Source organism: Pygoscelis adeliae, unplaced genomic scaffold, assembly GCF_000699105.1.
Source record: "Pygoscelis adeliae isolate BGI_AS28 unplaced genomic scaffold, ASM69910v1 Scaffold74, whole genome shotgun sequence".
Lineage (NCBI taxonomy): Eukaryota > Metazoa > Chordata > Aves > Sphenisciformes > Spheniscidae > Pygoscelis > Pygoscelis adeliae.
Window position 1 is genome coordinate 722,530 of NW_008824665.1, and position 17,866 is coordinate 740,395.

At 45.2% G+C, this 17,866-nt stretch overlaps 1 protein-coding gene across 1 annotated transcript in view; it reads left to right on the top strand.

Annotated features, from left to right (window-relative positions):
* Positions 1–17,136, top strand: part of SIAH3 (siah E3 ubiquitin protein ligase family member 3) — a 50,306-nt gene extending 33,170 nt beyond the window's left edge. Inside the window, exon 2 of the mRNA XM_009322825.1 lies at positions 16,463–17,136. Coding sequence (XP_009321100.1) covers positions 16,463–17,056 — 594 coding nt within the window. The 3' untranslated portion in view covers positions 17,057–17,136. The remainder of the gene's footprint in view (positions 1–16,462) is intronic.
* Positions 17,137–17,866: the final 730 nt, after the last annotated feature.

Genomic DNA, 17,866 nt, shown 5'->3' on the forward strand with positions numbered 1-17,866 from the left:
TGGAGATGTGACTTGCAGGTCCAACTTTGTAATGCTGACCTCGCAACCTCAGGTCCACCAGAGAGACAAAGCAGCTCTGGGGAAAGAGCATTTGTGGTGAATGAGTTGGGACTGCAGCAATGGAAAGGGAGTGGGAGGTTTCCCACTGTAACTGCATCAGCACTTTCTGTGGAAACAGGTTCTCCACTGCCTGCCTTGAAGTTAGCTGCTCTCACCAGTGCTGACAAGACTCCAAGCAGGGATGAGGTTAATGATCTGCATCCTAAGCTGGTGAGTACTGGGTCTGCTCTGGTTTGCAGTGGTGGAGGAGTTGTCTTCATACAGCCCTGTTCCGTGCTGGAGTGTGCTGGCCTAAGTGGCTGTGGATGGAGGAAAGCAGTGAAGATATTAAGTCCTTCGTTGATCATTTAACTTCTGGACTATGGTCTAAATCTGAAGCGGTCTTGCCATACAGCTGCACATGACAACCTTGCTGACCCTCCTGTTTGTGCTTCTCTGAGCCCATGAAAACAGGACAGTCAGCTCTGCTGCTCTGCTTCTCTGCTGTAGAAGAAAGAGTTATAGCTCTGATTTCTTTCCATCCAGTGCTAAGCTGAAACCCCAACGTGGAGAGGAAAGATATAACCCAACTCCACAAAGTAAGGGTAGGATACTGCTCTGAGTACTTTCTCTTCGTGTGGATGCACTAAACAGACCTCTATGAACTAAGGGTAATGGGACAGTTTTCCATCCTACGTTAGATCAGAAAAAAGAACAACTAGTCAACTAACGACTAGCTAGTAGCTAAGTGGCAGTTAATTCTTACAATTTTCTTTCCTTCGATACATGAGACAATGCCAGGGCACCGTGTCGCACAGTGGGAAATGCCCGGTGTGTCAGCGTAGGTTGCAGGAAGGAGCAACGCTGCTAGATCAGAGACTGTTGGCAGATCCGAGAGTCCAGGGTGCAGCTGGAGCACAGTCTCAGACTGGGACAGGCAATGTGGTGCTGAGCTACATGTACATGATGTACAGCACCCTCAATCTAGGGGCAGGAGGGTCTGAGCAGAAGCCAAATATGTATGTCTTGAGCTTGAGACTCTGCAGGACTGCGTGGGTCTAATTTTGCCTTCACACAGCTCAGAGTCAGGCTATCCATGATGTTCTTCAGTATTTCCCCTAAAACTTGAAAGATATTTGTTTCCCAGCACTGAGGATGCTTTTGAAGGAGACCAGCTTTGTTACCTGGCAGCAGGGACCGGTCTGCAATCAGCATCAGGCTAAGCGCACAGGAGTCTGCCGCAGCAGCTGTTGTTGGGAGCAAATTGTCCTGTCCACTGACCCCCTTTTGATTCAAAACCTCTTTGGTGGGCAATTTAGCTGCAGGCAGCGATGGTGGGAAAAGGGCCAAGCAAGTACATGGCTAACCTGCTCCTTTGTCTGTATGAAGTCCGACGTGTGGCAGCTAGATTGGACTCCCAGCTAGCAATGGGAGGAAGCCAGTGCAAGCTGAAAGTCCTGCTGAGCTCCGCGATTCAGGCCCACAGCTCAAGGTCCTCTCGTCGCTGAGCTTTTCCTGCATGTAATTCTAGAAAGAGCCTCTGGTAAAGGCAGTGTTCATCTCATTATCAATTCAATTTTTGTGACAGCCCTGCTAGGGCTCTTAATTTCTTGTGTTAAAACAACAAATGAGATGACCCAACTGCAATCTCTAATAGGTATCATGGGTCAGTAATCATTCATTTGTTATAGTGCCTCTCACCCGAAGGACGGAGATGAAATTTGTCCTCCTAATGGCAAGAGCTGTAAATTAGTTTTATTTCACTGTTAAATCTAGAGGCCTGAAAATTAGGATGACCAGCCCTTAGCTGGGAAGAAAATGTGTCAGCTCAAGGGATTTTCTGCATTAGGCAAATAGGCAGCTCATAATCACCCATTAAACAGTCACAGCGGCTGTCTCCTGACACCCTTTGCTACTCCGAGTTGTGACTTTCCTGCTGCACTGAATGTGGTGAAACTTTTCAAGTCTGATGTCCAATTCTGGGCCAGTGACCCCCACTCCACTTCTAGCCATGGAAGAGAAGTGAACATCTCCTGTAGGTGCTGCACGGTAATTGCATCTTTCCCTGAAGATGGAGATGTTCAAGATAGGGGTGATGAATTGCTCCGTGGAGGTACATCTTATCTCCATTATTAAGGGAGCTTCAGGTGAGTAGCTCAGATTTGAACATGTCTATCTTTTAGACATATACATGTAGGTGAGACAAACCCCACCCAAAATTTATCTGGTTGTTTGTCACAGGTGTTTCTTCTGCTAAGTAATGCTATCCTTCTCCTTGAAGGCTTTGCAAGCCCCGTGGGTCTAAAAGATATTATTCCGAGTTAGCAGGGACTCTCCATGGATTTGGAAATTGCAGGGTGAGCCATCACTGCATGCTCATAGGGTGGAAAGGAGGGAAATGAAGGGTTTTAAAGGCAGATGGAAGCTATGTTGATAGAGGCATGAAGTTGCCTAACAGCCTTCACTGAAAAAGTAGCTGCCTGGGAAGTCTCAGAAACACTTGAGTGGCTCCTCCTGGGCGTGTGGGCATCTCTCTTGCAGTAACTACACACGGGATTCATGGCTTTGGCCTGACAGGCTGCACAAAACACCAGACAGCCATTTCCACTTGTTAAGCCTGGTCCCAGAGGTCTGCCCAGAGCTCTCCTAGCCCTATACAAAACCAGAAGTGGAGGTAATGCCCATCCCAACTGACTCAGGTTGCCACAGGGGCGTGCAGTTCCTTGCAGCAAAGCCATGCTGTTCACCCCAGGGTCACATCCTGACAGGGAGCCGGGACTGCAGCCAGGAGCTCAGTGGCTTGAGCCCTGGGTGGTGAAGCCGTGTCCTCTCTTGCGCACATGCACACTGGCCCGGGGAGGAGGTAAGCAACATTGCAGCGTGAGAGATGGGGAGCAGGCCTTCCCTCGGTGTCCCACTCCTGAGACATCGCACTTCCTCCCTCCTGCCCTGACAGCCCTTTGGGAAGAAGGAGAGAGGTTTGTCCTGGGAAAGAAAGGCTGAAACGCCTTTGATGTGATGAAATGAGTGGTCTGTCATCTTATTCAATAACATGTCACACAGAAAGCTCTATAAAAAGCTCTCTATAGAAAGCTGAAAATACAAAAAAAAAAAAAAAATCCACTCCATTCTCAAATCCTCAAAACCCATAAGTGTATCAGAATAGTTGTACAATTATTCACTTTTATGATGTCCAAGGTATGCAGTATTGTACAGCCAGACAAGTTTATAAGAACATGTATTAAGCTGCCTGCATGGGAAGGACCTGGCTGAAGTTAAAACATAAAATGTTCCCACAAAACAAGTGAGGGTGTGAGGGGGGACATTAAAGTGCAAGAATGGCTTTGAATAAGAAATGTGGCACCTCTGCCCCCTTTCTCCAATGCAACACTTGCACTGAAATAGGAAATTTTAGGATGGAGAGCCAGAGAGACCAGAGCCAACAGAAAGAGCTTGTGATGCTGCAGCCAGAGCTACACAGCCTACGCCAATGGATTTCCAGCAAGAGCCTCCCTGACTTTGAAAATAACTAGTCTCCAGGAGCTGTTGCTCTTCTGGGTGACAGGTCTCTAGCCTCTGGATTGTTCATGGTTTCCCCATGAACAACATTGTCATCCTCTGGTGACATCCAACCAGTCAGCCTCACCTCAGTGCCTGGTAAGATCATGGAGCAGATCCTCCTGGAAGATGTCGAAACATATGGAAGACAGGGATGTGATTAGAGACAACCAACATGGCTTCACCAAGGACAAATCATGCCTGACTAATTTAGTGGCCTTCTACAATGGAGTGACTGCATCAGTGGACAAGGGAAGAGCTACAGATGTCATCTACCTGGACTTCTGTAAGGCCTTTGATACAATCCCTCACAACATTCTTACCTCTAAATTGGAGGTAATTGGGTTTGATGGATGGACTGTTAGATGGATAAGGAATTGACTAGATGGCAGTGTCCAAAGACTTACAGTCAATGGCTCAATATTCAAGTAGAAACCAGTAACGAGTGGTGTCCCTCAATGGTCCATACTGGGACTAATACTATTTAATATCTTCATCAATGACATAGATAGTGGGATCGAGTGCACCCTCAGCAAGTTTGCGGATGACACCAAGTTGAGCAGTGCAGTCAATTCGCTAGAGGGAAGGGATGCCATCCAGAGGGACCTTGGCAGGCTTGAGAAGTGGGCCAATGTGAACCTCATGAACTTCAACAAGGCCACGTGCAAGGTCCTGTACCTGGGTTGGGGCAACCCCAGTATTAATACAGACTGGGAGATGAATGGATTGAGAGCAACCCTACAGAGAAGGACTTGGGGATGAAAAATTGGACGTGAGCCGGCAATGTGCACTTGCAGCCCAGAAAGCCAACCATATCCTGGGCTGCATCAAAAGAAGCATGGCCAGTGAGGCAGGTGATGCTCCCCCTCTACTCCTCTCTGGTGAGACCCCACCTTGAGTACTATGTCCAGCTCTGGGATCCCCAGCACAAGAAAGCCACGGACCTGTTGGAGCGGGTCCAGAGGAGAGCCACAAAAATGGTCAGAGGGATGGAACAGCTCTCTTGTGAAGAAAGGCTGAGAGAATTGGGGATGTTCAGCCTGGAGAAGAGAAAGCCCTGGGGACACCTTATTGCAGTCTTTCAATATATAAAGGGGGATTATAAGAAAGATGGAGAGAGATTTTTTTTTTTACCAGGGCCTGTAGTGACAGGACAATGGGCAATGGTTTTAAACTGAAAGTGGGTAGGTTTAGATTGGACATAAGGAAAAAAAATTTTACAATGAGGGTGGTGAGACACTGGAACAGGTTGCCCAGAGAAGTTGTGGATGCCCCATCCCTGGAAACATTCAAGGTCAGGTTGGATGGGGCTTTGAGCAACCTGACCTAGTGGAAGGTATCCCTGTCCATGGCAGTGGGGTTAGACTAGATGATCTTTAAAGGTCCCTTCCAACCCAGCCATTCTGTGATTCTGTGATCCCTCTTGCTGGTAGCACACGAGGTCAGAACACAGGTGCCAGTGGGCTACGGGATACCAGAGGATTCCCTCCCCAAAAGGGCAATGCTGCAGGAGGGGCAGCCTGGAGACTGACTTAACCTCTCCTCCTCTTCTTTGTCTCAGATCTGAGGCATTTTGAGACGGCAGGCTGGGGAAAAAATGAACGCTGTTGTTCTCTGTGCTCTGCTCTTTGTGCAGGCAGAGCACTGCAAACTTGGGGGCTGTCAATACATTACCTTTCCATAATCATGAATGTTAACTTAGCAGGTTTTTTGTTGTTTTTTTTTTCTTCAAAAAAACCCTTTAAAATTTCACTCTATTAATAGAGATAATTTTCTTGCTGTAGGTGGAACATTGTCTTCTCTGGCTAAGCTGAACCTCCCTTTCTGTTCTTTGTTCCTACCTGCATCCTCCCCATGTGAAGAAAACTTCTAGAAGAACTATTCTTTGAGAATTTGAGGGGGAGGAAGAAGAAGGAACAGGCTAGGATTTGCACAAAATTAAAAGAAGTATTTATGACACAAGCCAAATGTTCCCACAAAAATGTCCCTTTCCTTACCGCAAAGAATGCATCAATGAAGCAGCAGCATACATTACACAAACTAAAAAAATTTCCCCAGACTTGCAGTTTGTTTTTCATGCCCAAAGCTAATGGCTCTCATTGGTTTTCTGGATTGCTTTGCAGTTTTCCCTTTCTTAAGACTGACTGCACAAACTCAAGCCACACTTTCAGCTGACAGTGGAATAATGATGAATTTTGTGTTGTCCTGTAACAGGGAGACATTTTTCACTCAACGCCGCACTCGTGTTGCAGGTACCCAGAGCAAGGGCAAGCTGAAAGCTCAGGGTTAGGTCACTAGTGGAGAAGGGGCAGGGGTGTGTAGGGGAAAGGAGAGTTAGTCTGAGCTCAGCACAATTTGTTTTCCCCTCTTCTGTTCCTAATGCTCCTGAAACCTGAGCATGACCTCCACCACACCAGGCCATTGTGGATGGGTTTGAGATGCCCATCACTCAAACCAGCGGTGCCTCAGCAGGACGGAGGTAGATGTGATTTTAAGCCACTCTTGCATTCCCCCAGACACAGTTCTCAGGAGAAAGTCCTAGCCAAAAATGAGGAGTATCTTATGGCTGATACATTGCTAAGTGATTGTTACAGAGATGTAGGCACGGGCACAGCCTATGAGACAGGACAGGGAGCCAGTGTCAGCAGCATTGGGTGCCCTGTGCTCCCTCCCTTCTCCACCTACGTGACCGCAGCCCAGGATCTGAACTCAGCTGTGACCTGCCTGGTGTAGGCTTAATTGCTCATTATCCCATGCCAGTTGCAAGAGCAATGTGACGTAGACCATAGAGCAAATCCTTGTCCAGGAGGTGTGTGTGGATGGGATTGGAGACATGGGTCCCACCAAGAGAGGTTGCGGCCTTGCTCAACAATCACCGCCTCATCCCTTCTCTCCTTCCAGCAGACCAGTAATGTTTGTGCCATCCTTTGGCACTCCCAGGGTGCGTTCCTGAAAGAGCAGTTAGTAAATTTAAATGTCATATAATTGTGATAGCTGGAGGTTGCCTGATGGAAGGGAAGCATTTTGATTGTCTCGGGGTGAATTTGGTCTAATTATCTCAGATGACACCAGCAAATCTGCTCCTCTTGGAGACATGCTGTTACTGTAGTAACTTGTAAATGAATATTGGATGATGAGTTATTAGAGCCAGTCTGAACTGGAAAGTTTATGAGCACAGTGGGCAATAATTTCTTCTTTTTTTTCTTCTTTTCCATATTAATTTCTTACTCAGTGTGAATGTAAAACACAAAATCAACAGGTCAGATATGGGCTTCAACAGGTTCACAGGGCTTTTGTGAACTCTGCCTCCCCTCTCAGACAGAACAGATGCAGCCTTGAACTACTTTTATCACTTTGCTTTTAATTAAAGCCTATAATGGTTTTGCACTTTGTTAACAGACTTTATACAAAATACAAAGTGGAAGTGGATAAAGGATGAAGTGAATCTTCAGATAATTCTGAAGAGATAATTTTGGATTATCTCTTTTTACATGCGCTGGCCGTTCACTACATCACCCAGAGCCACAACCAGCATTACCTCATGAGCGATCTGGCGATAAACAGTGGTTACACACCGCCCTTCTGGAGCAAGAGCTGACAGCATGTGCCTTGGCTTCCAATACTTTCCCTGTGTGGCCAAAAGGGATGGTGTTTAGAGGCATCACCCTTGCTTAAACAAGGCATAAAATCTTCTTCTAGTCCAAGGAGAAGAGGGTAAAATTCTCCATGCCCCAGTGCCTCAGCAGTTGCAATGCAACATCAAATACTCTGTACTATGGTTTGTTGTCACTGCATTGTGCCCAGTCCTAAAATGCAGCAAAGGGAATTCAAGTAGCAAATCAGGTCCTGAGGGCACGTCCCACTCTTCAGCCTGGCTTCTTCTGTATCCGCAGTGGCTACAGCCCCTCTGCCTGGCTGGGCAGTCTGCCAGGAGGAGGTTCAGGGTCCCCCAGAACCAAAATAGAGAGGGTAATGATCAGATTATCTCTAAACTACCAGCAGAGGAGGAAGCCCACATTTCTGACCTGCAGCTGCCCACCCTTTCCACCTCTGTTGCTGATGGTGGCTGTAACTCAGGATCCGGGCTCTGGATTTGTCCCCAGTAGCCATCTGCACTTTAGGGAGGCTCCCTGTAGTCGAGGCAGAGTCTGTCTCTGCTCCCTGCACAGTCATGGTGGGGACACAGGCTCCTGCACAACCAAAACAGCCTCAGTTCAGCTCCTTGCTTCAGTGCCTCTGCAAAGGCTTAAATGGTACTTGGAAGAGCACCCTCGTGGGCTTCTCCTTGAGGAACAGGAGCAGTTCATTGTCTGCTATTGTTCCCCCTAGTTTTAAAAGCCCTTCAAAATTTCCAGGAAGCTGATGTTTCTTTCAGGGGGTCCCAAACCCAAGTAACAGAGAGCAGAAAGGCAACGTGGGTGAGGGTAGTGAGCATGGGTATAGGATAAACCTGCACTGACCAAGCAAGGACGCTGCAGACACTATGAGCATGTCTGGTCCTATGCGTTCCCACAGTCATGGTCTCATACTGTCTTTACTCAAAGCCAGGATGCCTTTTTTCTGTTGTTACAGATCTTAAAGCTAAGAGTCATCCTTGGTTAAGCCCTTGGAGCAGGCACAGGGCAATTACCCCAGAGCAGATGATGCAGATCAACTTGCCAATCTGCCAGACCTCCGCAGGTCCAGATGCTTCCGTTTCATCCATTTCATCTCCATGCTTTTCATTTATTTTGGCTAGCAAATAACTGTGCCAGATGCTCCACAGGAATTGCCCGTGTGCATGGTTTTGCTTGTATCTACTCAACGTATTTTATTCCTCAAAGAAAGCATAGAAAGTGATCTCAGGTTAGCCACAGAGTAAAATCCAGCAAACACAGCAGCTAAACCAGGATCATGGTCTGGGTGTCTGTGACCCATCTGCAGCTTTGGCTGAGGGTCAGCGAGGTGGTGCGTCTCCCTTCAGCCTGAAACACAGGAAGTTTCGGTGTCCTCCCACATGGGCTGGGAATGGTTCATCCAATTTGGTTTTAAAGCAGTAGAGCTGGAGAGCGTGACCTTGCTCCACTCTGCTGGTGTCTATGCCTAGATCTCTCTCAGAAAGCATCTACGAGACTGAAATGCTTTAGTATGGATCCTGTTTATAGTTTGTTATAATTATATTGTTTTCAATATATTGAAGAATGTCGAGTTTCTTGATATTTTTTGCTTGCACTTCAAGACTGCATGACAGTTTATGTTGAAAACCCTGATTTTTGAAAAGCAAGCAAGGAGTTTTAATTTGAGAATAATGTCCTTCTTTCCATCTGGGATACATTTAAAATGCTGTAACATATTTTTGCTACATCTACCACAAAAACAAATTTCTTTTTTCCAAAATACTTCTAAAAATATGTGGTTTCATCTAAAATTCAGGGTCCACTGATACAGAGAAGTCTGTTGTTACCGTGTGGACATGTACTAAAGCATCATTTTCTCTGCACACTCAGAGGTCTGTAATTAGCATGAGGACAGCCATTAACATATCCCGTGCGCTGTGTCACCAAGTCACGCCTGATTATGTTGCAAAGTGAGATTAGCAAAATGAGCTTGAAGTCGTCCTCTCGCTGCCATTTGATAATAGGGAAAACAAATCCTTCTACTGCCAAAGCTACAACTAATATTCAGTACTTAAGAAATTCAACTGATGCATTCATAATGAATAGGATTTTGTGTAATTAAAATTTTAAAATAAATCCCCAACATGAGCCCTGGCTTGGACTTCTTAATTTCAGATATGGAAGTACAGCTTTTGAAGAAATATGTTGAGGGTTCTTTTTTTCCTTCCTTCTCTTTTCTTTCATCTGAGAGATTTACAAAATCTCATTAGCATACTAAAAAATAGCAGAAGAGACATTAAATGAAGACCAGAATTAAAAGACTCACTAGTTTCTTCATGTCACCTTTATAGTTCTTTTGAGCATCTGTCCCTGTGTGGTGGGTGTAAGTAACATGGAGGTGGATGCTAGCGGGTGGCAAAGCTTTTATAAGGCAGAAAGAAGCTGGGAATTAGAAAATTATTGGAGGCAGTTTCCATACAGATGAAAAGAAGCAATCAGACCCTGAGAAGCCAGAGGAGGAAGACAGTAAGAAAACTGAATAAATGGCACATTTCACTGGCAAAGAAAAAGCCCATTTGTTTCAACAGAAACCCTGAAAGTCGCTATGGAGCTCTCATTCAAAGCATCCCAAAGCTGCAGGTCTGGGTCCCTCCTTGCCTGCAGAAATCTTTAGGTCAAAGCAAAAAATCCACCAAGTTCATGGCATGTTTCCAGGTAGCTCACCTACCTACGGGGTGACTGCATCCCTTGTTGTCCCTTGTCACACGTAGGGTGATGGAGGAGATGAAATAAGTGATGGCAGGCTAGCAAGGAGGTCCTGTAGCTGGGAGGAAGACCACGTTGCCCTGGAGAGCTGGACTCCATTCATGCCTCTGCCTGGAAAGCCCTGCATGATACTGGAGAGTCATTTACAGCAAGCTGTTCATGGATAGCTTCTAGTTAGATGATCTCTGCTCCCCAGTTGCTCAGCCTAAAGCCTTAGACCTGATTTGCGGATAGTTTGGTCACTTGTAGCTGCGTCTGAGGTTAATGGAGGCTGGATTTTGAAAATATCAAGTGCTCTATGAGGCAATTCTACTATGAAAAATCAGGTGTTGTGTGATATAAGATGGGCAACAAAATATGGTCAACACACTTGGATCATTAATCTCTCTGTGCCTAAATTCCTTGACCCTAAACTGGGAAATAATACTGCCGTTGTACCTTAGCTCAACATCATAGGTATCAGCTGACAGATGCCTGTGATACACAAACAGCCACAGCCACAGCAATGAACCTCACAGAAGAAAAAATGAACTCCTAGAGACAGTTTTTAAAAAAATATGCAGTCTCAAGTTTGGGACTATTTTCACAAGGACAGCAAAAATAAGCTCATAGTCAAAATGCATGGGCTTCCCTCCCCCAAGTCCCACCCACAGAGAACTTTCTAAAATAAAAAAGGTACCAGAATGGTTTAAGCTGGGCAAAATAATGTGGGTTTCCCCACTGCATTTTTTCCCCACTCAGAAACATTTTAAACAGTCGTGCAAGTGTTATGAGTCTATATATAAATACATACCTGTTTGCGTAAGTGCATATATAATTTAATATATATTTTAAAGTCATCCTGAATCAGGTGTTATCCCAAACAACACAAGTTTTACAGAGTTATACACGATAGGAAACTGGATCTCAGAGTAGGGTCAGCTGTAGCAGGAGGCAGCGTTAGCACAGGCGGTGGGTTCGTAACAGGAGGTGCGAGCACAGCCCCTCTCAACCCCTGGCTCCCACCGAAGGTCACAGCTGCCATGAACATGCACGACTCCTACCAAGTCTCCTGTAATCCAACCGAGAAAGCTGTGGCTGAGGAGGACAGAGTTTGGATCCACAGAAGGAGCAGATATGGGTTCCCTTTTGGGAGGAGGATTAGGTTGCTGCATCTCAGGGCGTGCTAAAGCTGGACTGGGGTAGAGAGGGAGCACCCTCTGCTAGTTCAGGCTGGCTGGCATGTCTGACGGCTTTATTTTCATCTCCGCCATTTTCTGTGTGACCCTGCTCTGAAGCTCTACTGTGATGGCTGTCAGACTACACCATTGACTTCCCCAAGCAAATAGCCCAGCCCATGGGTGAATTAATGAGTGTTTGCAAGGTTGTGTGTGATCACTGGATAAAATGTGACACTTCACATAGTGTCTGGAAAAGGGTGATTATTCACTGCATCTGCTTTGCTGTCAGAAAGCCTTATTGACCGGGCAGCAAACAAGTCCTTGTCCTCACTCCTTGGGATGATCTCCTCAGCACACGCTGCGCTGTTCATGGGTGTGTAAAAGGCTGATTTTTTGCACACTATGTGCATTACTGTAAGTAAAAGTATGAATAAGGCATCCAGGCTCCCAATATAGCACTGGGGAACACTGGAAAGTGCAGAAAGGTGACATTTAACCTTCACTCTGAAGACCTGAGCAGCATTTATTCTTCTATAATGTGGCAGTGCTACTCACCCTCCTTTTACTCCAGATCATCAGGGTCTGGGTCCTCTTCTTTGGGGTGGGAGGACTGGATTCAACCCTCAAGCCCTGAGGAGTTTGCAGCGAGCAAATTCCCCATTTGCAAGTCAGGACTTCAATGGCAAGACATTTGGCTGCTCAGGGCAGCAGCCACCTTTGTTCTCCTGTTTGAAGCTGTGCCAATGTGCAGCAGAGAAGCAGGGCTTGAGGGATCATGGTGTAGCTAGTGCCTGCACCCCACAGAGCTGGGAGCTCAGCCAGCAGGGCTGCAGTGTCAGTTGCTGCCTCTGTTTCCACTATTTTTACCGTAGTTGACCTAAAGTCTTTGCTAGTTAAAATACAAAAGGTCCCCCAGAGCATGAGGAGCAATACCAAAGCCCTCTCTCCTGGGTGGGTGCCTCAGCTTTGCAGCTGCAGACTCAGAGATATGCTTGTGTCTTCTCTACCTCTTGGAGATCTTGGAGATCTCTACCTCTTGGATCTACCCTTTGACCTTCACCTGGGTTTTCTATCAAGTCACTGGTGACTGGAGGTGTAATGGTGGTAGGGAGCCACGGATTTACACCCTCGTGTGAACAGGCATCTATCTCTCTCTCCACGGACTGCATTGTCTCCAGTGCAGCAGGAGAAGCCCATAGTGGTACAACTCTCTCCTGACCAAAATAGGGCCGCCCTTCTGCTCCTTGTCTAGAAACCAGTAAAACCTCTGTGGGTCTGCCCCGAGGATGGGTTTGGTCCTGGCTGCATGTAGAGACGGGTGTCCATTGGGATGTTCCTTCGGCATCTCGTGGGATGAAGTGAATTGCACTCTGGGGCTCTGCATGGGCTGTAAAAGGAGCTGATATTTGGAGTTAGCCACCTACTCCTCAGACATCAAAGTTAGAACAGATGAGTCACACCTAGAGCGGTTTGTTGCATTTTTAGCAGAAAGTCTGTAGAAAGGCTGGGGCAGGACCCAGAAGCCCTGTGTCCTGGGTCCAAATATAACTTTTTTTTTTTCCATAAGAAAAGCACCATGTGTTTATAAATTGCTCTTTGCCAAATGACGTGTTCTTAAAGAGAATTACACTGTAATAAGCTGCATCATTAAAAAGAAATTTTTCAGTGAGCGGCAGGGTCTGGTTTCCTGTGGTTTGGTGTCTTGTGGTGGGATTATCTTGTGTCTAATGAGAAGCACTCTGGCTGAAGCCTTTTCTCCTGTTCATAAAGACATTGTCTCATGTGGGTACTCTGGTGTCTATAATACATTTGGGATCAAACTGCAGTTGTTTAGGTTCTCTCCTATCTGACAATGTAATATTGCCCACGTGGCAAGCTGTTCCTCCCTGGAGATGCGAAAGGGTCATACTTCTCTACCTTGCTGCCTCTTCTCACAAAACCGGTTGAAAATTAAAGCCTTTGAGACTTCTATCACACAGTTAAATTTGACTGAAATTGGCCAACAGGCTAAAAGATAATTGAGAATAATACTGGACTGACACAACAACATAATAAACCTAATTTTATTAGGTAATCGGGCAATAAATGATGGAAAGTAAATACTGGAGCAGATTAAACATGGAAAAAAATGTTCATAAATATTTATTCAAGCATTTAAATGCACTCAAGGTGACCATTTTATGCCTGTTTTGCATTTCAATTTTAGAGGTTCTATTCACAGCCATATGAAAGACCGACAAGGGCACAGGCACCCCAATAGTTACACTCATACCTCAAAAATAAAAGTAAAATAATAGTTTTCTGTGAGACTTTTTTTCACAGAGACAGGGAATTTTTAACCGTTTCTTTCAGATTATTACAAAATTTAGAATTTAGAAACAGGAATGTTGAATAATTCAGAACCAGATTTTGAAGATGATTCTCACCTAGTCAGAGAATAAAAATAGATCATGTGGTTTGTGCTGGATTGCCAGATTTTTCAATAAACCTGAACTGAACAAAGTCAGACCAAAAATCCTTTGCTGAAGTGATTCATGGAAATGTTTCAAAAATGTGAGATGTGAAAGGGAATTCTCAATTATTTGCACACACACAAAAAAAATCACAAATGAAAGAAAGAAGAAAGATACATTGAATAAATTGCTCATCGTAATTTATTTTTCCAGTTCCTGAGCCACAGAAACGTGCTTATCATAAAGTGATTTTTGGAGATACTTGTATTTTCTTACCTTGGATACAATTTAGATGGATGAACTACCATTGCTCTCCATGCTTATCAAATTAGGAGAATGCATTTCTAAATTCAATTACATCCTCAGTGGAAATGGTTTCTCTGACTCTGGTAATCTTTGGAGAGGAATTATACACAGTCTATAAAGCTTCACATTTCAAAACCTAATTTTGAATGTTATTCAAGAGGTTAATTTAAGATTCATCTTCCTAAAGAGGAGTTAAATAAAACTGATAGAAGGCTGGAACTTGTCAAGTGGTTGAGAGGTTTATCAGCATGTGAGTATGAGTTCATTAGTTTTAATTAGTATAATCACTAATGTTGCATTAACAGTTTGGTGAGAGAAAGTAATTGCTCACACCCACTGTATTAGATTGGGAGATTAGAATTCATTTTATGAGGCAATTAGCATTTCAGGGATTTTTTTATAAGGCTTTTACGATCTGCCATTGCAGTAGCCTCCTTCACCAAAAGAGTTTAAATTAACCATAACTTTCATCCTAATGGGATGCAAAAATTAATGTAGAATTAAGTGGGAACCAGTCCTCTCCAGCAATCCCACCACGATAAGCAGGCAGCTAAAGCCACAAACCTCAATTAGTTTATAATGACCTGTTTTATTTCCCAGACAATGATAGTCATTTATCTGACCTCAATTCATTACCTTGTTGGAAAGTTTATATTCTTGAATTTTATACAGCAAAACAAATAAATAGTGAGGAAGGAAAAAGTAGAACAGTACTATTGAAGTAATAATTCTCCCAAGAAAAAGCTGCAAGGTTCAATAATAGGGCCTAAATAGTCAATTATTCTTCACATTGAATGTCAGAGGAAGAAGAAACATCTCCCTTTGACACCCAGTGTCTTGGGAAGAACCATGCATTACACAGCAGCAGCAATCACAACACTGCTCTGCCCATCACATTCCTTGGCAGCTACTGACAAAATGGAAATCCTGAACGGACATCCAGGACTTTGTCATCCTGGTTGGCAGGGAAGCCCTGGTCATCTGAGAGTTGGGACAGTTGACCCAAGAGATTGCCTTCCAAAACATCCCGGAAAGCAAAAGTGCAGTTTCTGGGGGAAAGACTGTATGCAGTAAGAACGCTTACTCTCACGTCAAGGTTGTAATAAAAGTCATCATGGTATTGATAGAGAGATGAAACAATGCACCATTTGCAACATATCTGGCACCTATTACACGGGACTAGCTTGCCCCTGGTTAAAATAAATCTCTGCTCAAAAATGGCTGAATAAAGCCCAAATCTGCTATGATTTGGATGTGGCATGGAGGAGAACAACTGTTAGATCTTAGAACCATACTGTTGTTCCTGTAATTTTGGGTACATATGTTAAAATGAGCAGCCGTGGGGCAGTGTCCGGGGAGTTACACGAATCTTCCTAAAACATGTTAAAGCAAAATGTACGTGTGTATATATGTACTCTTAATTCTTATACTCCTTATAAGCATCTCCAAAGGAGACTTTGTCCTCCTACGTTTAAGCATCTAAAATTTAGGTACAACTAGACAGATTGGATCTCAGCCTTAGTCACTCTGGCGGCAGCCGGTGCCACCCTTAGGAGGTGAATTACTCCAGTTAAGATCTGAATCCGCCGCTGGGAAGGGCTGCCTCCCTCTATCGACTGCAGAGGCAGTCCAAGGTAACCAAGTTTCCGTCTCGGGTGGCCGGAGTAAATGCTTAAAATTGGGTAGGATGAGTCATGACCGGCATGCCTGTGCCTTAGGGTTTGTCTACGCACAGAGTTATTACAGAGAGCCATTACTCTTCTTGAATAGCATTACATGTGGATACACTTTTGGCTGAATAAGACTTACTCATTTCTCTTCAACAACATCCGCTTGACAGAGGCAGAGCAGTTTGCTTCCTAGTCCTCACATGGAATTGTTCTGCAAGAGCTGCTGCCTTTCTAGCTAGCTGCCCTACCTTAATCCAAATTTACTTTAGTATAAAAATGTCCTTAATTTGCCATCCATCCACCTTTGAGAGCCACTTAAGATTTATGGAGGTAAGCGCATCAATTAAGCACAAATACATTGACCAAAAAAAAAAAAGAATGCATCGTATACAATAAAAACTGACTTTTATTTCACAAATTATGGGTGTTATAAAGCATATTGTTTCAGGAGAAATGCCTGTATTTGCCAGTGTGTTTCATTAAAGAATAATAAAGCCATACATATTTCATTTCCTTGTTCTGAGCTGCAAGAACCTTAACTATATAAAATGCCCCATGCTGTCCTTGCTTTGTTGGGCTTTTTTTTCTTTTTAATCAGATTTTTTCCCCCAAACTAATGAAATCGCTCTTTAAACACATAAATCACTTTCATTTGAAGTGACTTATCATGGCTCAGATGGTTTCTCTCTTCTCCTGGAGAACAAGGCAACCTCCAGCACCTTTTGCTGTGCAGATCCAGGCCTGGATTGCCCCTGATCTCAGCCTGGTTTCAGCAGTTCTGAGTTCCTGGCGTTCCCACCAGTGCTGTTTTAGGTGGGGTATTAGGTGGCTGGTGTCTGCGGGGTCTGCACCTTGCATATCTACACCAGTTCCTGGTCCACCTGCTATCACATGTAATTTCTCTCTTCTCATAGTATGCACCGACCCGCTGTGCAGCTGCGCAGACGTCTGTGGAGCAAGGTGTCCTCCCTCCCTGCCATCACCACGAAGCAGTACATGACCCCCAGCTGGTTCCCTGCACATGCCCGCTCTTCTCCTGCCCATGGGAAGGGCACCTGGAGGTGGTGGTGTCCCACCTGAGGCAGACCCACCGCATCAACATCCTTCAGGGGGCAGAGATTGTCTTCCTGGCCACGGAGATGCATCTGCCTGCACCCACGGACTGGATCATCATGCACTCTTGCCTTGGCCACCAGTTTTTGCTGGTCCTCAGGAAGCAGGAGAAGTATGAAGGCCACCCCCAGTTCTTCGCTACGATGATGCTGATCGGCACACCAACCCAAGCCGACAACTTCACCTACCGGCTCGAGCTCAACAGGAACCAGAGGCGCCTTAAGTGGGAGGCGACCCCCAGGTCGGTACTGGAGTGTGTTGACTCTGTCATTTCGGATGGGGATTGTCTTGTGCTGAACACTTCCCTGGCTCAGCTCTTTTCCGACAACGGAAGCCTAGCGATAGGAATTGCAATAACCACCAGCAAAGTTCACAATGCTGAAGCTGAAGTGTGAGGGGGAAGAGGAAGAAGAGGAGGAGGAGAAACAATGGTGCTCTAGCTGCCTTGTGAGAGCCAGAACTTGCGGACTTTTCGGGGGGGTCTCAGGTCTTTTATGGTATTTAGTACTCGTCCACAGTGGGCATTATGTAAACATCCTGTGGTTACGGTCTCTGTGTAATGTATTTACCGTTTTGTTAATACAATTTTATGAGAAATTTTAAAGAGGCTAATCAATTTATTGTCACCCTCCAGCAACACTGGAGACAACACTTTCTCCTGGAAAGTGCACCCGGGGTGACTCTCAGAAACCTTTGGTCTGAGCATGCTATGCAAATGTGTTTCCTTCATTGTCTGCCTAATTGCCTGGTATTAAGGAGACCCTGTGCCTGGTAAAAGGCAAAGTATTCCACTAAGGGACAAGAGCACCCAGATTTCCACACTAGCAACTCTTACACTGTGGTCATAACCAAGCCCCAGGGAGCTTGCAGTTTCAGAGCACCCTTCAGCTTCTGAGGAAGCAACCTTCACCACCCAGACAATGAAAGCTTCAGAAGAAAAAATCACCACCTTCACTGAGCTGGGCCCTGGGGAGCCTCATCCTGCATTAAATCGGGGATGACAGCTAGTGGGTGGCCACTGTGAGCATGGTTAAATCTCACTCTCGTGTCATGATGGGCAGTGAGAGGCTTGCTGGATGGTCTGGCTCCAGGATGGATATAACCATAGCCAGCCATTGGGGCATTCACCTTTTTAGCTGCTATTTTCTTAAGCATTCAAAAAGAGATTTTCAGAAAATAAAGTATCAGGAAAGTCCTAAGTTGTG